General features: G+C 40.9%; 1 protein-coding gene across 1 annotated transcript; it reads left to right on the top strand.

Moving 5' to 3' along the window:
- The first annotated feature begins 10,372 nt into the window (after positions 1-10,372).
- Positions 10,373-14,443, top strand: asb14b (ankyrin repeat and SOCS box containing 14b). Its single transcript, XM_073469726.1, has 9 exons — positions 10,373-10,497; positions 10,587-10,639; positions 10,724-10,855; positions 11,489-11,647; positions 11,732-11,977; positions 12,479-12,647; positions 12,737-13,271; positions 13,367-13,520; positions 14,265-14,443. Exons 1-9 carry the CDS (start codon positions 10,373-10,375, stop codon positions 14,441-14,443), a joined length of 1,752 nt encoding a protein of 583 aa, XP_073325827.1.
- Positions 14,444-16,378: the final 1,935 nt, after the last annotated feature.

The raw sequence follows: 16,378 nt of genomic DNA on the forward strand, positions 1-16,378 counted from the left end.
GGAGCATTCTTATGGTCCTGCAAAGGGAATGAAAGTAACTTTTCCTTTTTATTGTTTTCACCTGTTTTGTTTCAGCATTCGGAGAGAAAAATGACATTGAAAAGAATCATTTCATATTGCAAGACAATCTTCAGACTCCCCAGGAAATATGAGTTCCTGGATGATCTGGGAGAGGGTGGCTTTGGAAAGGTGGTGAAATGTTGGGATAAGGAAACCAGGCAGACTGTGGCTATAAAGCTCCCTAAATTCTTGGACAGATCTTCCACGAATGAGGTGAGAAACTTTGTTTATTTTGATGTTCACAGTTGTAAAAGATATTTTTATAGTCAAAGGTGCAGTAAGGGCCCAGTGCAAAAGAACAATTCCTTTTACGTAGTGCAGTTAAATAATACCTTAACAGTTAAAGCTATCTACCGACATTACTATGTAAAGATATAGTGATTATTTGTACACTAAGTTTTAAGCACCACAATATGAAGCTCTGCCTTTCAGTGCTCTCCAAGACGTTCAACTTCAAGTTTCCCCTGACTGCACACATGAACACATTAAATAACTGCAAAAAACTAATCATGTCGAACTTGCTTGTGTCTCCAGGCTGCCATGCTGAAACGTTTCAGGGACCTCAACCTTGACAAACACAACATTGTCAAGTGTTTCGATAGTTGGCAAACCAGATTTGGAAATGCGCTTGTGTTAGAGGTGTTCGATATAAGCCTAGATGACTACTTTCAAAAGAGAATATTGATGCCTATGCTTCTGAGTGACATCAGAACCATCATCCAACAGGTATGAACACAGCACCATCAGATGGAAAGTAAAGCACTGAGCACAATGTTAATTTTAGGCTTTGGTACATTCTAACTGACTTTGTACTTTCAGTTGGCCACAGCACTTGACGCGCTAAAGGGGATCGGGGTGATCCACACTGATGTTAAACCCCATAACATAATGATGGAGAATCAACATAGCCGACCTTTCCAAGTCAAGCTGATAGACTTTGGATTGGCCATTCCCATATCAGAAGCCAGCCAGGGCGCGCATCTCCAACCACTCTGTGTGAGGTAAAGTAGCTTGTTTTTATTATTATACTTGATTAAGTTAGTAGTTTACATTTTTACCATGAAGAAGCAGCTGTGCGCTTCCTCCCTGTAACATGTTCTTTCCATGTGCTCACTTTCCAAAATATAACAATGTGAACATCCTGTGTGATGTTTCTCTTCCACATTTAGGTCTCCAGAGATTATTTTGGGCCGTCCATTTTCTGAGGCAATTGATATGTGGTCCATGGGCTGTGTGATGGCCAAGATGATCTGCGGATATCCACTGTTCTCAGGACCATCTGAGTATGAACTAGTGAGTCATCAACTATGGTCAATTTGTCAATTACTTGCATTTCTTCACTTGAGCTTGTGGTTTTTCTTTAATAAGTACTCCATGTAGGCTACATCCCACATGTATGATGAAAAGTCTAAAGCTGGAAATCAATTTTTTTTCAAAAGAAAATAGGGAATGAAAAATTGGTCTTTTGTTCAAACAGATGAAAATGCTCTAAATGTACTATGAGTATGACAGAAGGAAGTAATTTGATGTTTAGTGGTTCTTAGCTATGATGGGAGGTCTTAGCATTAGCATGTTGTCAAAAAGAGAACAGAAGATTTCCAGGATGAACTGCCCTACTCTGCCTCTGACTGGCTTACCCTGAAAAATATTTTGCTTCCTCTTGCATATTTTGATTTAATGCTGTTTATAATCTCCAGCTAAAGGACATTGTTGAAGTCCTGGGTCTGCCAGCGGACCATGTTTTTAATGATGGTCGAAAGACGAAGGATTACTGCATGAGGACCAAGTTCAACACCTGGAGGCTCAAGGTACCACAACGAACCTTCTCTGACCCTTACAGAAGTTGTTTAATCTTTTACCAGAATATTAATACAACATTAATATTAACATTAATACAAACACTTTGAATCTTCTTTTAGACAAGTATGGAATACGGTGGATTTAAATTTCCCAGACTCTATGAGTGCCACAATGTCAAATCTCTGGATGATCTGAAAAAAGTAAGTGTCAAGTAACTTTCATTGTCACTATGATTGATTGTCTTTTCATTATCATGAGGACGACTTGACTGATGGTGGATTTGACTGTTGTTTCCTCAAATAGATGCGTGAGGAGGAAGAGAACAAAGCTGAGGCTGTGGAGCGAGAGCACTGTATCGAGCTCCTGAAGGCCATGCTGACAATTGATGCGAATAAGAGGATCACTCCTCGTGAAGTCCTCAACCATCCATTCATCACCAAGGACTACACAAAGTAAGTGTTTGTGTATGTGTGTGTGTGTGTGTGTGTGTGTGTGTGTGTGTGTGTGTGTGATGAGTGTTGTAGGCGGTGCTTTGTTAGTTAGTGATGATTTATAATTTGATCAGTGTCCTGTCGTTTTTCCAGGACATCAGTGTAACAGTGAGTGTGTCTTCTGGTTATAAAACTCATCCCTTAGTTCGTAGGGAGACATTGCATTGAAGACATCAAGACAAAAGTAGGGAAATTACCATTTGTGTGTGTGTTTAGTTCGCAGATGAACCTCAGTGAGACGTCAAGTGATGAAGCCTTGGCTTCTACAAGTGACAAGTCGGCCAACTACACTTCATCTCCCATAATTGGACCATCAGGTGTGATCATGGTTCAGCCTAGCCCACCCGAGAACACACGGCTGCTGGAAGATCTGGAGAGCGCAGTTAGGTGAGATTTCTACCTCCTGACTTGACACCCATTTTCAGAGGTGTCAAGTAACAAAGTACAAATACTTTGTTACCTTACTTAAGTAGAAATTTTGGGTGATCTATACTTTACTGGAGTAATTATTTTTCAGCCGACTTTTTACTTCTTCTTACATTTTCACGCAATTATCTGTACTTTCTACTCCTTACATTTTAAAAATAGGAGGACACCGGGGAAACACTTTGAAAAAAACACACACGTCATCATCATGACGTGTACCGTCACGCCTCTTTTGGAGCCGCGGCGCCAGCTTTCTGTGTGAATTACACTCTTTTACACTCTTTTTTGGATGTACTTTAAAAAAAAACTGTTTTCTAATGTAACATTAACTTGATATTGGTATTAAAAAATGTTTTAAAACATAATCCATGTCTTATTATAAATTAGGATGTTATGGCATCAATCTGAAAGGTAAAACCATCGAATTTTACTCAATGGTCTTTGTGCCCTGTCATGTGGCCTCGGTGCCCCTAAAAAAAAAAAGTGAAGGCCAAATGGCCTTGACCCTAAAATGATGAAATTCCAACCCTGTCCGACACCCTATTGGTTTGTACGCGATCCATCGCCCCTGCACATGACACAAATCATGTCACACTCCAGCAAGGACATAGCAGACTTTATGTATGTAGCCTAGTACGAAGATGTCCGTGGCAGAGACTCAAGAGAACTCGAGCAAAATGTCACAGATGTTAATGCTCAGTAGCACACATATATGGTTCTTTAATGTATTTGCATTGTACTAAAATGCGCTCATTTTCAATTCGCATATATGAGGCTGAAACAGGTAGCCTAGTGCATCCCAAATTTTTCAACATTAACATTTTAATATAACATTATAGTCATTATGGCCTTTAGAAAAATGTTTTTTGGGGGAGGTGGGGTAGTGCACTGTAGGCCCCTGTGGCACGGCCTAAGCTTTTGTCCTTAATGGCATTTTTTTTCTCTTACATTACTTTTACTTTTATACTTTAAGTAGTTTTGAAACCAGTACTTTTACACTTTTACTTGAGTAAAAAGCTTGAGTTGATACTTCAACTTCTACAGAAGTATTTTTAAACCCTAGTATCTATACTTCTACCTGAGTAATGAATGTGAATACTTTTGACACCTCTGCCCATTTTACAGATGAGAAAATAGTTCAGCTCGTGAGAAATAATAGCAGATCTGACAGGAAGTTTACATGAGTATTTAAGCTGTCATGGCAATAACAAGATAATACTCTGTGTGTGTGTATGTGTGTGTGTGTGTGTGTGTGTGTGTGTGTGTGTGTGTGTGTGTGTGTGTGTGTGATGAGTGCTGTAGGCGGTGCTTTGTTAGTTAGTGATGATTTATAATTTGATCAGTGTCTTGTCGTTTTTCCAGGACATCAGTGTAACAGTGAGCATGTCTTCTGGTTATAAAACTCATCCCTTAGTTCGTAGGGAGACATTGCATTGAAGACATCAAGACAAAAGTAGGGAAATTACCATTTGTGTGTGTGTTTAGTTCACAGATGAACCTCAGTGAGACAAGTGACAAGTCAGCCAACTACACTTCATCTCCCATAATTGGACCATCAGGTGTGATCATGGTTCAGCCTAGCCCACCCAAGAACACACGGCTGCTGGAAGATCTGGAGAGCGCAGTTAGGTGAGATTTCTACTTCTGGACTTGACACCCATTTTACAGATGAGAAAATAGTTCAGCTCGTGAGAAATAATAGCAGATCTGACAGGAAGTTTACATGAGTCTTTAAGATGTCATGGCAATAACAAGATAATACTCTGTGTCTGTATGTGTGTGTGTGTGTGTGTGTGTGGGTGGGTGGGTGTGATGATTTATAATTTGATCAGTGTCCTGTCGTTTTTCCAGGACATCAGTGTAACAGTGAGTGTGTCTTCTGGTTATAAAACTCATCCCTTAGTTCGTAGGGAGACATTGCATTGAAGACATCAAGACAAAAGTAGGGAAATTACCATTTGTGTGTGTGTTTAGTTCGCAGATGAACCTCAGTGAGACGTCAAGTGATGACACACAAGGGTGTGTTAGTGTTTCAGCTAGTTTCAGCTTTAAGATGTGATGACAATAGCAGGAATAACATTCTAACTTGTTTGTGTGTGTTTAGTGTTCAATCTGGGCTGAACAAGACATCAGAGTCCTCAGTGAGCGACACTAAAAGTAACACCAAGTCTGCGATATGTGAGGACCCAACCACATGTGGTAAGTAACAGTCACCTTCTCTTGTGTCTGAATTGTTGTGCATTTTGGAGTATGGCTGAGGTATTTAATGTCATTTGATTTTCAGGAGACATCGGGACAAAGAAGACAAGGGAGAAGAAGAAGAACTGGTTCCAACGCTTCTTCTCTTGGATGAAGAAGACCTTTAGCTGGCGTGTTGACTGTGATGATGAGGATCAGGGAAGTATGAAGTGAAGTTCTGTGTAGGGTTTTATAGCGCGATTTTCTGTTCTTCCGGGGAGTTGAGTTGTCTGTCTGGGTTTACTCCGGGTGCCCCGGTTTCCCCAAACACTTTAAAGTATTTTTTTTTAAAAATAGTAGTGGGTTAGTGACCTTCTGTGTAGGGTTTTATAGCACGATTTTCTGTTCTTCTGGGGAGTTGAGTTGTCTGTCTGGGTTTACTCCGGGTGCCCCGGTTTCCCCAAACACTTTAAAGTATTTTTTTTTAAAAATAGTAGTGGGTTAGTGACCTTCTGTGTAGGGTTTTATAGCGGGATTTTCTGTTCTTCTGGGGAGTTGAGTTGTCTGTCTGGGTTTACTCCGGGTGCCCCGGTTTCCCCAAACACTTTAAAGTATTTTATTTTTAAAAATAGTAGTGGGTTAGTGACCTTCTGTGTAGGGTATTATAGCGGGATTTTCTGTTCTTCCGGGGAGTTGAGTTGTCTGTCTGGGTTTACTCCGGGTGCCCCGGTTTCCCCAAACACTTTAAAGTATTTAAAAAATCTAATTTTAGTGGGTTAGTGACCTTCTGTGTAGGGTTTTATAGGGCAGCATGGTGGCTCAGTGGTTAAAGGAATAGTTCACTCTAGAACGAAATTAAGTCATTATCGACTCACCCTCATGCTGATGAGAAGTCCGGTGTAGTTTCTTATTCCTCAAAGTGCAGCTGGAGACCCTCGGGGGTACCCTCCGGCAGTAAAATATTCCTCCATACAGCTCGTCCGCTGCAATCCAAGTGTCCTGTGGCGACATCCAGAGTTTACTCGAAACGACGTCATTTAGTACATTTTTCTAGCCTAAACAGTCACTATACTATATTTTTCTGGAGGCACGCTCCCGCGTGCACGCGAGTCTCCCACGCAGCCGTTTGCACTACGGAAGCCGCGCCAGACAAGATCAACAGAAGTCGCAATAGATACACACCGATATTTACATCCTGCTGTGAGTTTCAAAGTTTCAAATCATTAGTGCAGGCAGATCCCTCTTGTGTTTGTGTGTTGCTCGGTCGCTCACAGCACGATGTAAATACCGGTGTGTATCTATCGCGAGTTCTGTTGATCTTGTCTGGCGCGGCTTCCGTAGTGCAAATGGCTGAGGGAGACTCGCGTGCGCGCGGGAGCGTGCCTCCAGGCAAATATAGTATAGTGTTTAGGCTAGAAAAATGTACTAAATTACGTTGTTTTAAGCAAACTCTGGATGTCGCCACTTCAGGACCGGACTTCTCATCAGCATGAGGGTCGAGTGGACGGACGAGCAGTATAGAGGAATATTACAAAGTTTTTGTGTATATGGATCGTCATACCCTGGGCTCCGCTGGATCATTGCACTCCTCTCTCCTTATATCTGTATTCCTGTAAAATTGTATGCCTCTTCATGTTGATGTTTTCTCTTTTACTGTTAATTATCTTGTGTCTTCACAGTGGAGAGGAGGTCATGTGTCGTTTTTTCCCCCTGTTAAAAGGGTTTTTTCCTCACTCGAAGATTGTAAAGCCCATTGGGACAATGTGATTGTGATTTTGGACCATTTGATTTGATTTGATTTGATTTGAACACCGCGGCATCTTGGTCGCACTTTATTGTAAAGTACACTAATAAGATGTAATAAGCAGGGCTGTCAATATAATGCATTAATTTAGATTAACTAATTATAGAAAAAACAACAGGTTAAATAACACAGATTAATTGCGCTCTATGAATGCCTGACCAGCAGCTTTGTAAACACGATGGAGGCAGATGACTAAAGCCCCACTCCTGCTGAAGTTTCTAACTGTAAACATTGTTTCTCAAACCAAGATTAATTGTTGAATCGACGCCATACCCACAGCGAAGTCTGACATGCATGACATGATATGGCATATAGACTGAAAATAAAATCGGACAAAGTACAGCTTATTACATCTTATTAGTGTACTCTAAAATAAAGTGCGACCCCAATCTCTTGCTGCATTCAGTTGAATTTGGACATTGAACTTCCAACCAGCCACAACTTTTCATTTGTGCTATATATTTTTTAGTTAGACACAGAGTTAATAGACATTCTTGACTTGTAAACTGTGATTTGCTGTTCTTTCTGTACATGCGACATCTATTGCACGTCTGTCCGTCCTGGAAGAGGGATCCCTCCTCCGTGGCTCTTCCTGAGGTTTCTTCCATCGTCTTTTTTTTCCCTGTTAAAAGGGTCTTTTTTCCATCAACATGGCAAGTTTTTCCTCACTCCAATCGAGGGTCTAAGGACAGAGGATGTCGTTCACTGTACAGACTGTAAAGCCCATTGAGGCAATGTGATTGTGATTTTGAGCTATATAAATAAAATTTGATTTGATTCTTAAGTATCTATTAACTGTTCTGGAAAAACTTCAATACATCAATAAACAATCAGACTGAATTTTACTCTTGAACTGTCTCATGACTTTTATAAGGCTAAGTACTAGTATTCAGCATTTCCTCAGTGTTGAGCCCATCTTCAGTATGTAAAGCTGAACCACTCTGATATTAATACAATAAAATGTTCTATTGTTATTATATATTATTTGAGATTTACACCACTTCTCTCTAGGCACCAAGCAGGGTAACTATGTACCACTGCTTTAGAAATTCATTTATGGCCCTATCTTACACTCCACGCAAAGCTCATTGGTTTGAATTATGTTCCACCCAAAACACATCCATGACTAATTCAGTCTAAATACCACCTCTTTACGCCGTGTCGCCGCACTTTGCGCCCAGATTATTCGCTGTTTAACTAGCAAAATGGACTTGGACATAAAAGGCACTAGCGCACTGTGCTTTAGACCATGCGCTATGGACCCTCTACATAGGGCCCTTACAGTCATGTGCTGTACCAGTTATATAGCTCAAAGCCAAATGTAAGAAAAAAGTTTCTAAAAATTAAAAACAGATGTCTTTGGCCTGTAATGATAACCAGGATCAGCAGTAACTAGGAAGGGTGATGTTAAACTAGTGCTGCCATAAAACTTGATGATCTTGCTTGTGAAGTACTATTTATTAGCAAGAACATTCTCCACTCTTCTACAGCTACACCTTTCCGGCCTGTTGGCACCTTTGCTTCCTCTTCTCAGGACTAACTTGCTTCTGTTTGTCACCAATGTGCGGTTCCTCATGAGAGCTGATACTGTCTAAAAACGTCTAAACCTTTCTTATATATTTTTTTGAGTTGTGTATTTCCATTATCCCAAATGTTTCCAGCAATGTTTTAAACCAAGAGAAATCCAAATGTTTACTCAAGGTAACAGTGCCTGTCTCTGTTTCTGGAATAGAAAATCAATCACGAACAAGACTGAACTTAACATGAATAAAATTTTAACATTAACATTACCTCGTCTGTGAACATTTGAGCCACATAGACTTTCATCAGAAGTGGTGGTCATTGTTTGTGCTTCAGCCAGGAATAAGGTGGGCCCTGATGCTGGAGGATTGCTGCAGGTGTTGCAATTAATATGTTCCTCATTAAAAATTGTTTCACACACCAACACCCCATCCCCTATTCATCTGAATGATGGCTTGCCTGATCAGCGGACTGAGATCTGTGCATCATATCGCGCACACAGAGATGCACTGCAGCGCTTTTCATCCTGCAGTTAAATAGAGCATTTTGCTTATATACAGTCAGAGTTGTTGTCATCATTTTAATGGGTTTACATGATTGACAACAAGTGGTTTGATGCCCTGTAGCAGCCATTTTGTAAAATGCATTTTTCCAGTATAATCACTGGTGTTTTTTCAAACAACTGTCCTTATGTTGATACAGTTTTAAAAAAGATAAAAAAGGTCATTAAGCTTTCTTTTATGTGTATTCATAGATTCAATGAGTCCAAAAGTGGACGTTTCTGTATATTGACCCATCTTCAGAGGGACTGATTCTTTCCTCTGTACAGCCCCATGCATTTTAAAATCCTCCTTACTGTACCATGATGCTCAATAACAGCAACATTTCTCCATGTCTCCTTGAAAATACATAAATACATATCTGTGGAATACTATTCATGTCCTCCGCACAACACTTCCCTTTTTCATATCCCATTATGAATGTTGTTACATTATGTTTTATGACATTATAACCTGAAACTTGAAAAATGTAACAGATTTTGCTTTTCTCTAGCACACAAACTAGTGCAGCAAGAATATGGGTAAAATCCACTTTTCGTATGAAGGATCACTGAATAAAAGGTGAAAAAAACTGAACTTGATACAAGCCATGTGGTAATACATACTGTACATTCACACACATTTGTAAAAAGGGCAATCTCAACATCAGTATTTAAGAAACAATGTAATAAAACTATTTATGGAAGGTGCACAATAAAACCCGCAAACTAATGAAAAGCTTAATGAATATGAAACTAGTCCAAAAAGCTATCTTTTGTCTAATTTTGCGTTTTTTTGTTTGTTTGTTTTTTGTTTTTTTCCGGCTTCTGTGTTGTCAGTGAATGTGTATATGAGCTGAATGGTTGTTGCAGTGCTTAGTGGGTCAAAGCTAGGTGCAGGCTGTGAGGACCCCGTGATCTGATATTTATAGTGGGTGAGATATAAATAGCTGCAGCATGTGCGGGTACTGAGAAGCATACTGGCTCGACTGTTTAAAAACCACCCGAAGGTGCACAGCCATTTGACTGAAGGTAAACAACAGACAATAAATGAATAATGCATCCAGAGAAATATTGAGTTTGCTGTATAGACAACCTGTTGGACTTGAACCTGTGGCTTGTAGCTGTTGAATTGAACAGGTCACTTGTGATTCTGTTAAGGTGTCTTGTCGTGGTCTGAGTTTAGTATTGTCTAGTTTCATATTTAAAAAATGCTCTCAATCAGTCATATATGCAGCAGGAATCTTCATGCAGTTTTTCAAGCCACATTGAGATAAATACTGTAAAATTATCTGCAGGAGATCTGCTATCACGAGGAAAGTTAAGAGGTTATGGGCAAAAAAAACCCCCAAAAAACTGAAACACTTTTTGGATCTTATTTTGACATCTTATTCAACAATTGCGTGCTTAGCTGCACTTTGCTCTAGTTCACTTTTCCATCAGGGGAAACACTTGTCGTGTAAGTTCTCAGTTACCAGATTTAACGGTCTTGTTTACCGGCTGTTTCTCCCCAGAGCAACACCTTCTTTGCACTGACCCTGTCTGGACTGACCGATGAACACAGAGACAGAGGATGATTTTTATCAATCGGAGGACGACTTGGATGAAGATGAGGCGACGCAATATATAATTGAACAAAGTCTGATTCAATATAGAAAGCTCAAAGGATTGAATCCGAGGTTAATCTCTAACCCCCCAGTGTGAAATCTCTGTTTCTGTACAGTATGTGTCTCTTGATCATTTGAATCCTTTTTATTTGTTGCAATAGCGATCTGAAACTCAGTGACGACCCTGATGAGATTTTCAAAGCAATCAAGGAGGGTACACTGATGTAATTCTTTAACCTGTCAAAGCTGATCGAGGTCATGATGAAGTGCTTTGATATAATGTCTTCTTCATATTTAGGCGATGAGGAGGCACTAAACAAGATGGTAGTACATCCAGAGACTGTGTCCAGAGTTGATGAACGAGGATGGATCCCGCTGCACGAGGCTGCAGCGCACCAGGATAAAAAAATTCTTGAGATTGTCTTCTCAGGTTATTAAAGGAAAAGTTCACCCAAAAATGAAAATTGAATTATCTACTCACCCTCATGCTGATGGAAAGTCGGTTGAAGTTTCATAGTCCACAGAGCATTTCTGGAGCTTCGCAGCAAAACAGCGTGGCAGCATTCTCCTAAACAACTGAAGTAGATGGGGACTTGTTTTAAACTGAAAGAACTGGAAAAAAAATGTGTGTAATCCAAGTCTCCGGAAGCCGTGGGAGATTCCAATTTGATTTGAATTTCTAAAAAAAAAAAGTTATTTAACCATTTTCTAAATCCAAAATTGTCACTGTAGCTGCTAAGCTAAAAGAGTTAGCACGCACCCCATCTGAAGCGACTGCACAAGCTCGACCGTGCATGGAGGGTGTAAATAAAAAAATTCAATTTGGGATCTCGGGGCTTCCAGCGACTTGGATCATGCTGAATGAGCTGTATGGAGCCATTTTTTTTTACAACGCTGCAACACTGTACTGCTCTGAAGCTCCAAAAATGACTATGAGACTTCCCCCGACTTTCCGTCGGCATGAGGGTGAGTAAATAATTTTACTTTACTTTTTCTTAACTGTCGTTGTTGGGTCAACTTATCCTTTAAAATGTTGATTGGTTGTTTTGCGTTTGGCTTCCAGCATCACCCCCTGGTGCGTCCCAGTGTCGAACACTAAAGGGTGAGACACCATTGTTTCTGGCTGTGGTTCATGGGCTCAGAGAGAACGCCACATTCCTGTTACAGAACGGTTGTAGCCCGGATCTCCAGAATGATGAGCAGGATTCTCCGTTAGTGGCAGGTATCTGACATCTGAATTTAAACCTCATTTGACAGACCTAAAGATATGTACTGATATTTAAATTCTTCTCTCTCCTACTCTCAGCTATTCTGAATGACCAGTATGACTTGGCCACGCTATTGCTCCGCTATAACGCCAAAGTAGACCAAACAGGACCGCTGAACCGAACGGCTCTACATGAGTCTGCCTTTTTAGGCCTGGAGAACTTTGTGTATCTGCTCCTAGAGTCTGGTGCCAACCCGAATGCCTGTGACATCAAGAAGAAAACTCCGCTGGCTCTGGCTGCACAAAATGGACATCTGAATGTAGTGGAGGTCCTGTTACAAAAAGGTAATCATAACAATACATTTATTTACTTATATAGCACCTTTCAGGAACTGACGTCAGTTGGTAGGAATGGGAGCGAACCGATCTATTTACATGCTGGTAAAGACCTGACCCAACACCTGTATTAAAGGAGACATATTATGCTCTTTTTTTGGGTTCATAATTTTATTTTGGGTTACTACTAGAATAGGTTTTTCAGCACTGTATTCCCCCTCTATCTGAGACACTCTGTTTTAGCTCCTGTCTCTTTAAGGCTTTAAGGCCACTCCCAAATACACAGTCCGAACTGATTGGTCAGCAAACGGTGTCAAAAAACATACCCAGCCCTAGACAGAACAAATTCTCAGTTGATGAGGCATAATTATCAACTATAACCGAGTAGCCTATTAGAGGATAAAAACATCCATTTATATACAAGACTGTGTGGATGCCTTAGTTTTAGAACAGATTAATCTTTCCATACTGGTTATACTGTCTATTAAAGTATCTGTATTAATTTTGTAGGAGCCAATGTGTGGTTTGAATCAGAATCAGGCTCAATCTTGTTTGAAGCAGCAGCATCAGGAAACCCTGACATAATCTCCCTGCTGCTGGACCACGGAGCAGATCCCAACCAACCTCTTTACAGCGGGCACCTGCCGATTCACCGTGTGGCCTACCATGGGCACATACTGTGAGAGATGTTTATGTTACAGAATCTAGAAAATAGAGTTTGAACTTTGAACCAATATCATGTTCTTAATGAGGACTCCTCTTTGACAGGGCTCTGGAGCACCTCATCCCAGTGACAAAGCTGGATGCTGTGAAGGAAAGTGGGATGAGCCCTCTCCATTCTGCAGCTGCCGGCGGACATGCCCATTGTGTGGAGATGCTGCTCAAAGCTGACTATGATCCAAACTTCATGTTGCACCCGAGGGTGCGCCGTAACTATGATGATGAGCGCAAGTCGGCCCTCTTCTTTGCTGTCTCCAACAATGATCTTCAGTGCACCCGCTTGCTGTTAGAGGCTGGGGCAATGGTGAACCAGGATCCAATCAACTGTTTGCAGGTGGCTCTTAGACAGGGCAACTATGAGCTGATCAACACACTGCTGAAGTCTGGGGCAAATGTAAACTACTACTCCCGTGTCAACAGCACTCACTTCCCATCAGCACTCCAGTACGCCTTGAAAGATGAGGTCATGCTGAGGATGATACTTAACTATGGATATGATGTTAAGCGTTGCTTTGACTGTCCTTATGGTGACAGTTCCCATGACTACGCTCCCTGGACGACTTCAGTCATCAAAGACATGGTGGTAAGGCAAAGCTGGTCTGAGATGTGAACGAATTCCTCAGGGGGCCCGGTGGAGTGGAGGTTTCTCTTTCACTGTCTTTGTTTGTCTCCTTCTAGTTCTGTGAGGTGATAACAGTGGCCTGGCTAAAGCACTTATCTGCTCAGGTGGTGCGCATCATGCTCGACTACACCGACCACGTCTCCTTCTGCACCAAACTTAAGGAAATCTTGATGGAGCAGAAACAGTGGCCGGAGATCTGCCAGATTCAAAGTGAGAACTGCCATGATCCTGTTATAGTTATTTTTTTTACCTGTCAGGAAAAGAGTATTGATGACTTCACAGTATGTGCATCCATCGACCCAATCGGCAGAATAAATGATGGCAATGTACATTTGTGCAAACCATGTTGAAGTTTACATTTCTTTATGTTGCAACTTTACGTTTCTTATGGGTACATTTTCGGTTTTTAATGCCGTGTCTATGTCCTGGTTATGTTTAGGCACAAAAACCACTTGGTTACGGTTAGGAAAAGATCATGTTTTTTCTTTGGTTAGAAATTTTGGTCAGCACAAACTCAGCCGCAGTTGGCTCGACCTCCCATCAAAAATATCTGATTTTCTCTCACCGCAAACACGGCTGGAAATTGCCCCGAGGTCTACTTAAAAATTCCCGGTGGTGTGATGGTTCAGAATGTTTAAACGTCATTGGGGCCCTCATCAAAAATGCCTGTTGGTTTCACACAGATGTCAAAACACAGTCTTGCGGTCACTGGCTTGTTAAACTTCATGCTTGGCAGCCCTCTCGCCTTTAACTCCACCACAATCCCCTCAGCCTCCTGATATGAAAGTCAGATCATAAATGTGTAATGTGTACGTGATATGACACGTTGGTATGTAGCCTATGAGACATTCAAATGGAACGTGTCAGTGGTTTGCAGAAATGTGACCCGCCAAAATGTTATTTTATTTGACTGGGCTGGCATCCATCCACTAAACTGACTTCATTTTCTCTTAGGAAACACACGGAGTCTGAAGCACCTGTGTCGGCTGCAGATAAGGGAGCATTTCAGTCGCCTGCGCTTGAGAGCCCCGGTTTTTATCAGCTTCCTTCCTCTTCCTCCCAGGCTGAAAGATTACCTACGCTTCAAGGAGTTTGATGTCTACGGCAGAGGCAGCATTGTTAACCCACAGTGAAAACACAAACAGATACCACTATCACAGAGGGACATTAATTGTCAGTACTATTACCATCCAGTAGTCAGTAGTTATCTGTTTGCCTTGATATTGCATATTTTGAAAAGTACTCTGAAAAGTATGCCTTGTAATATTATTTGTACAAAACTGTGTCTTCTTTTCAGCTCTTAATTTTAATATTTACAGTGACGTGGTATTGCCTTGTGTAAAGATTTGCTCTTTGTTTTTGCAAATAGGTCACAACAAAACATTTTGACAAAACTGCAAATAATGTATTCTTAGTATTACAACTATTATTCCACACTCAGACTTACATTTTCTAATGTGAATACAGAAATGTGCAGTAAAGCATAAAGCCAGTATTCAATTAAAACTCATACAATGTGATCAAAAACATCTAAGATTGCATATTTCTTGAGTCTTTCTTGTGCGATGAAGAATCCCTGCCTCTTTGTCATCACCTGGTGGTGGAGTGAAGTCTTACATGAGTGAGATTGGTCTGGTGGTTGCACCAACCTTCAAGGGTGTACAGTAAGTGTGCACATCAGTGGCGACATACTACCCATCTCAGTGTGTAGGGGTAGCCTGTGTGAAAAGCTGTTACAAAACTTAAAAGTTATGCATCGTGGTACAAAAATAAGATGATGTAGAGTAAGCTTATTAAGTCAAGTCAGGTCATTCATAGGCTCAATATTCCTACATATTTTGCTGCATCCTAGAACTTACTCTTCTTGTGTATTGTTACATGTGAGCACTACTTTAGTTTAATTTTAGCATAATTAAAAAAATTAACACAAAAATAACAAAGATAACAAATGATATCCAGCGCAGGGAGATGCTGAAAACACACTGGGTTTACTTGAAGCCTCCAACTCAAACATCAAAGTGATGGCGTACTTACTAATAGTGTGTGTTTGCATGTGCACGTGTGAGCATGTGCGTGTGTGTTTGTGAGGGGTATATTGGTTTATAGACCTGTATTGACTGCTGAGCACTAGCAGTAATAAATGCCACCATATGAGTGACATAAATAGAACGTGGACAACAATACACAGGGGAAAGCAGGTGTAAAACAGCAGTTAAATGGTGTTATGAGAAAATGTATCATTACCTTATGAACTTGTGTAAGTTTTGATCTGACCTAAAGTAAGCTGGTTTTCTCAATATGTTTCATTTGTGTATGAGAAACTTGCTTTGCTGCGTGGGGTGACAGATGAACATTACATCCTCAGGACACTTATCAGCTCAAAGCAGGTGTTGTGATTGTGCTCAAATGCCATCTAATATTCCACCCTTGCTCCCTTTCTGATATTTTACATCCACAAATGCACAAATGCATCATTGTTCTGTGCCTCTTTGTCAGACTCAGACGCTCCCGTAAACTCGGTTTTTCTGTTTTATTGTTCTATCAAATAATAGAAAAGACAACCTTTTGTTGATTCACCTTTTATTTGTTCACTTCTCTACAAGGAAATACAATCATTTCCACCACAATAAGCATGTTTTGAACATTTTTTTACAATATGACAGAGATAGGGATACATTTGACATACACCGATCAGACATAACATTATGACCACCTGCCTAATATTGTGAATGTTCCCCTTGTGCAGCCAAAACAGCTCTGACCTGTCAAGACATGGACTTAAGACCTCTGAGGGTGTCCTGTGGTGTCTGGCACCAGGGCTCTGGGTCCTGTATGTTGGGGGGTGGGGCCTCCATGGATCAGACCTGCTCCAGCACGTCTTACAGATGCTCGATCAGATTGGGATCTGGGGAATTTGGAGGCCCGGTCAACACCTTGGGCCCTTTATTGTGTTCCTCGAGCTGTTCCTGAGCAGTATTTGCGGTGTGTCAGGGCACATTGTCCTGCTGGGGGGCCACTGCCATCGGGTAGTGTTGTTGTGATGGGGGGGTATACTTGGCCCACAACAA

Source organism: Pagrus major, chromosome 7 (assembly GCF_040436345.1).
Source record: "Pagrus major chromosome 7, Pma_NU_1.0".
Lineage (NCBI taxonomy): Eukaryota > Metazoa > Chordata > Actinopteri > Spariformes > Sparidae > Pagrus > Pagrus major.

Bases quoted from the DNA above. Each gene is read 5' to 3' on its own strand.
- asb14b (XM_073469726.1), top strand. From the start codon at position 10,373: ATGAACACAGAGACAGAGGATGATTTTTATCAATCGGAGGACGACTTG. The intron at 12,648-12,736 runs GTGAGAGATGTT...CCTCTTTGACAG, and splicing joins GCCTACCATGGGCACATACT to GGCTCTGGAGCACCTCATCC. The intron at 13,521-14,264 runs GTGAGAACTGCC...ATTTTCTCTTAG, and splicing joins GGAGATCTGCCAGATTCAAA to GAAACACACGGAGTCTGAAG.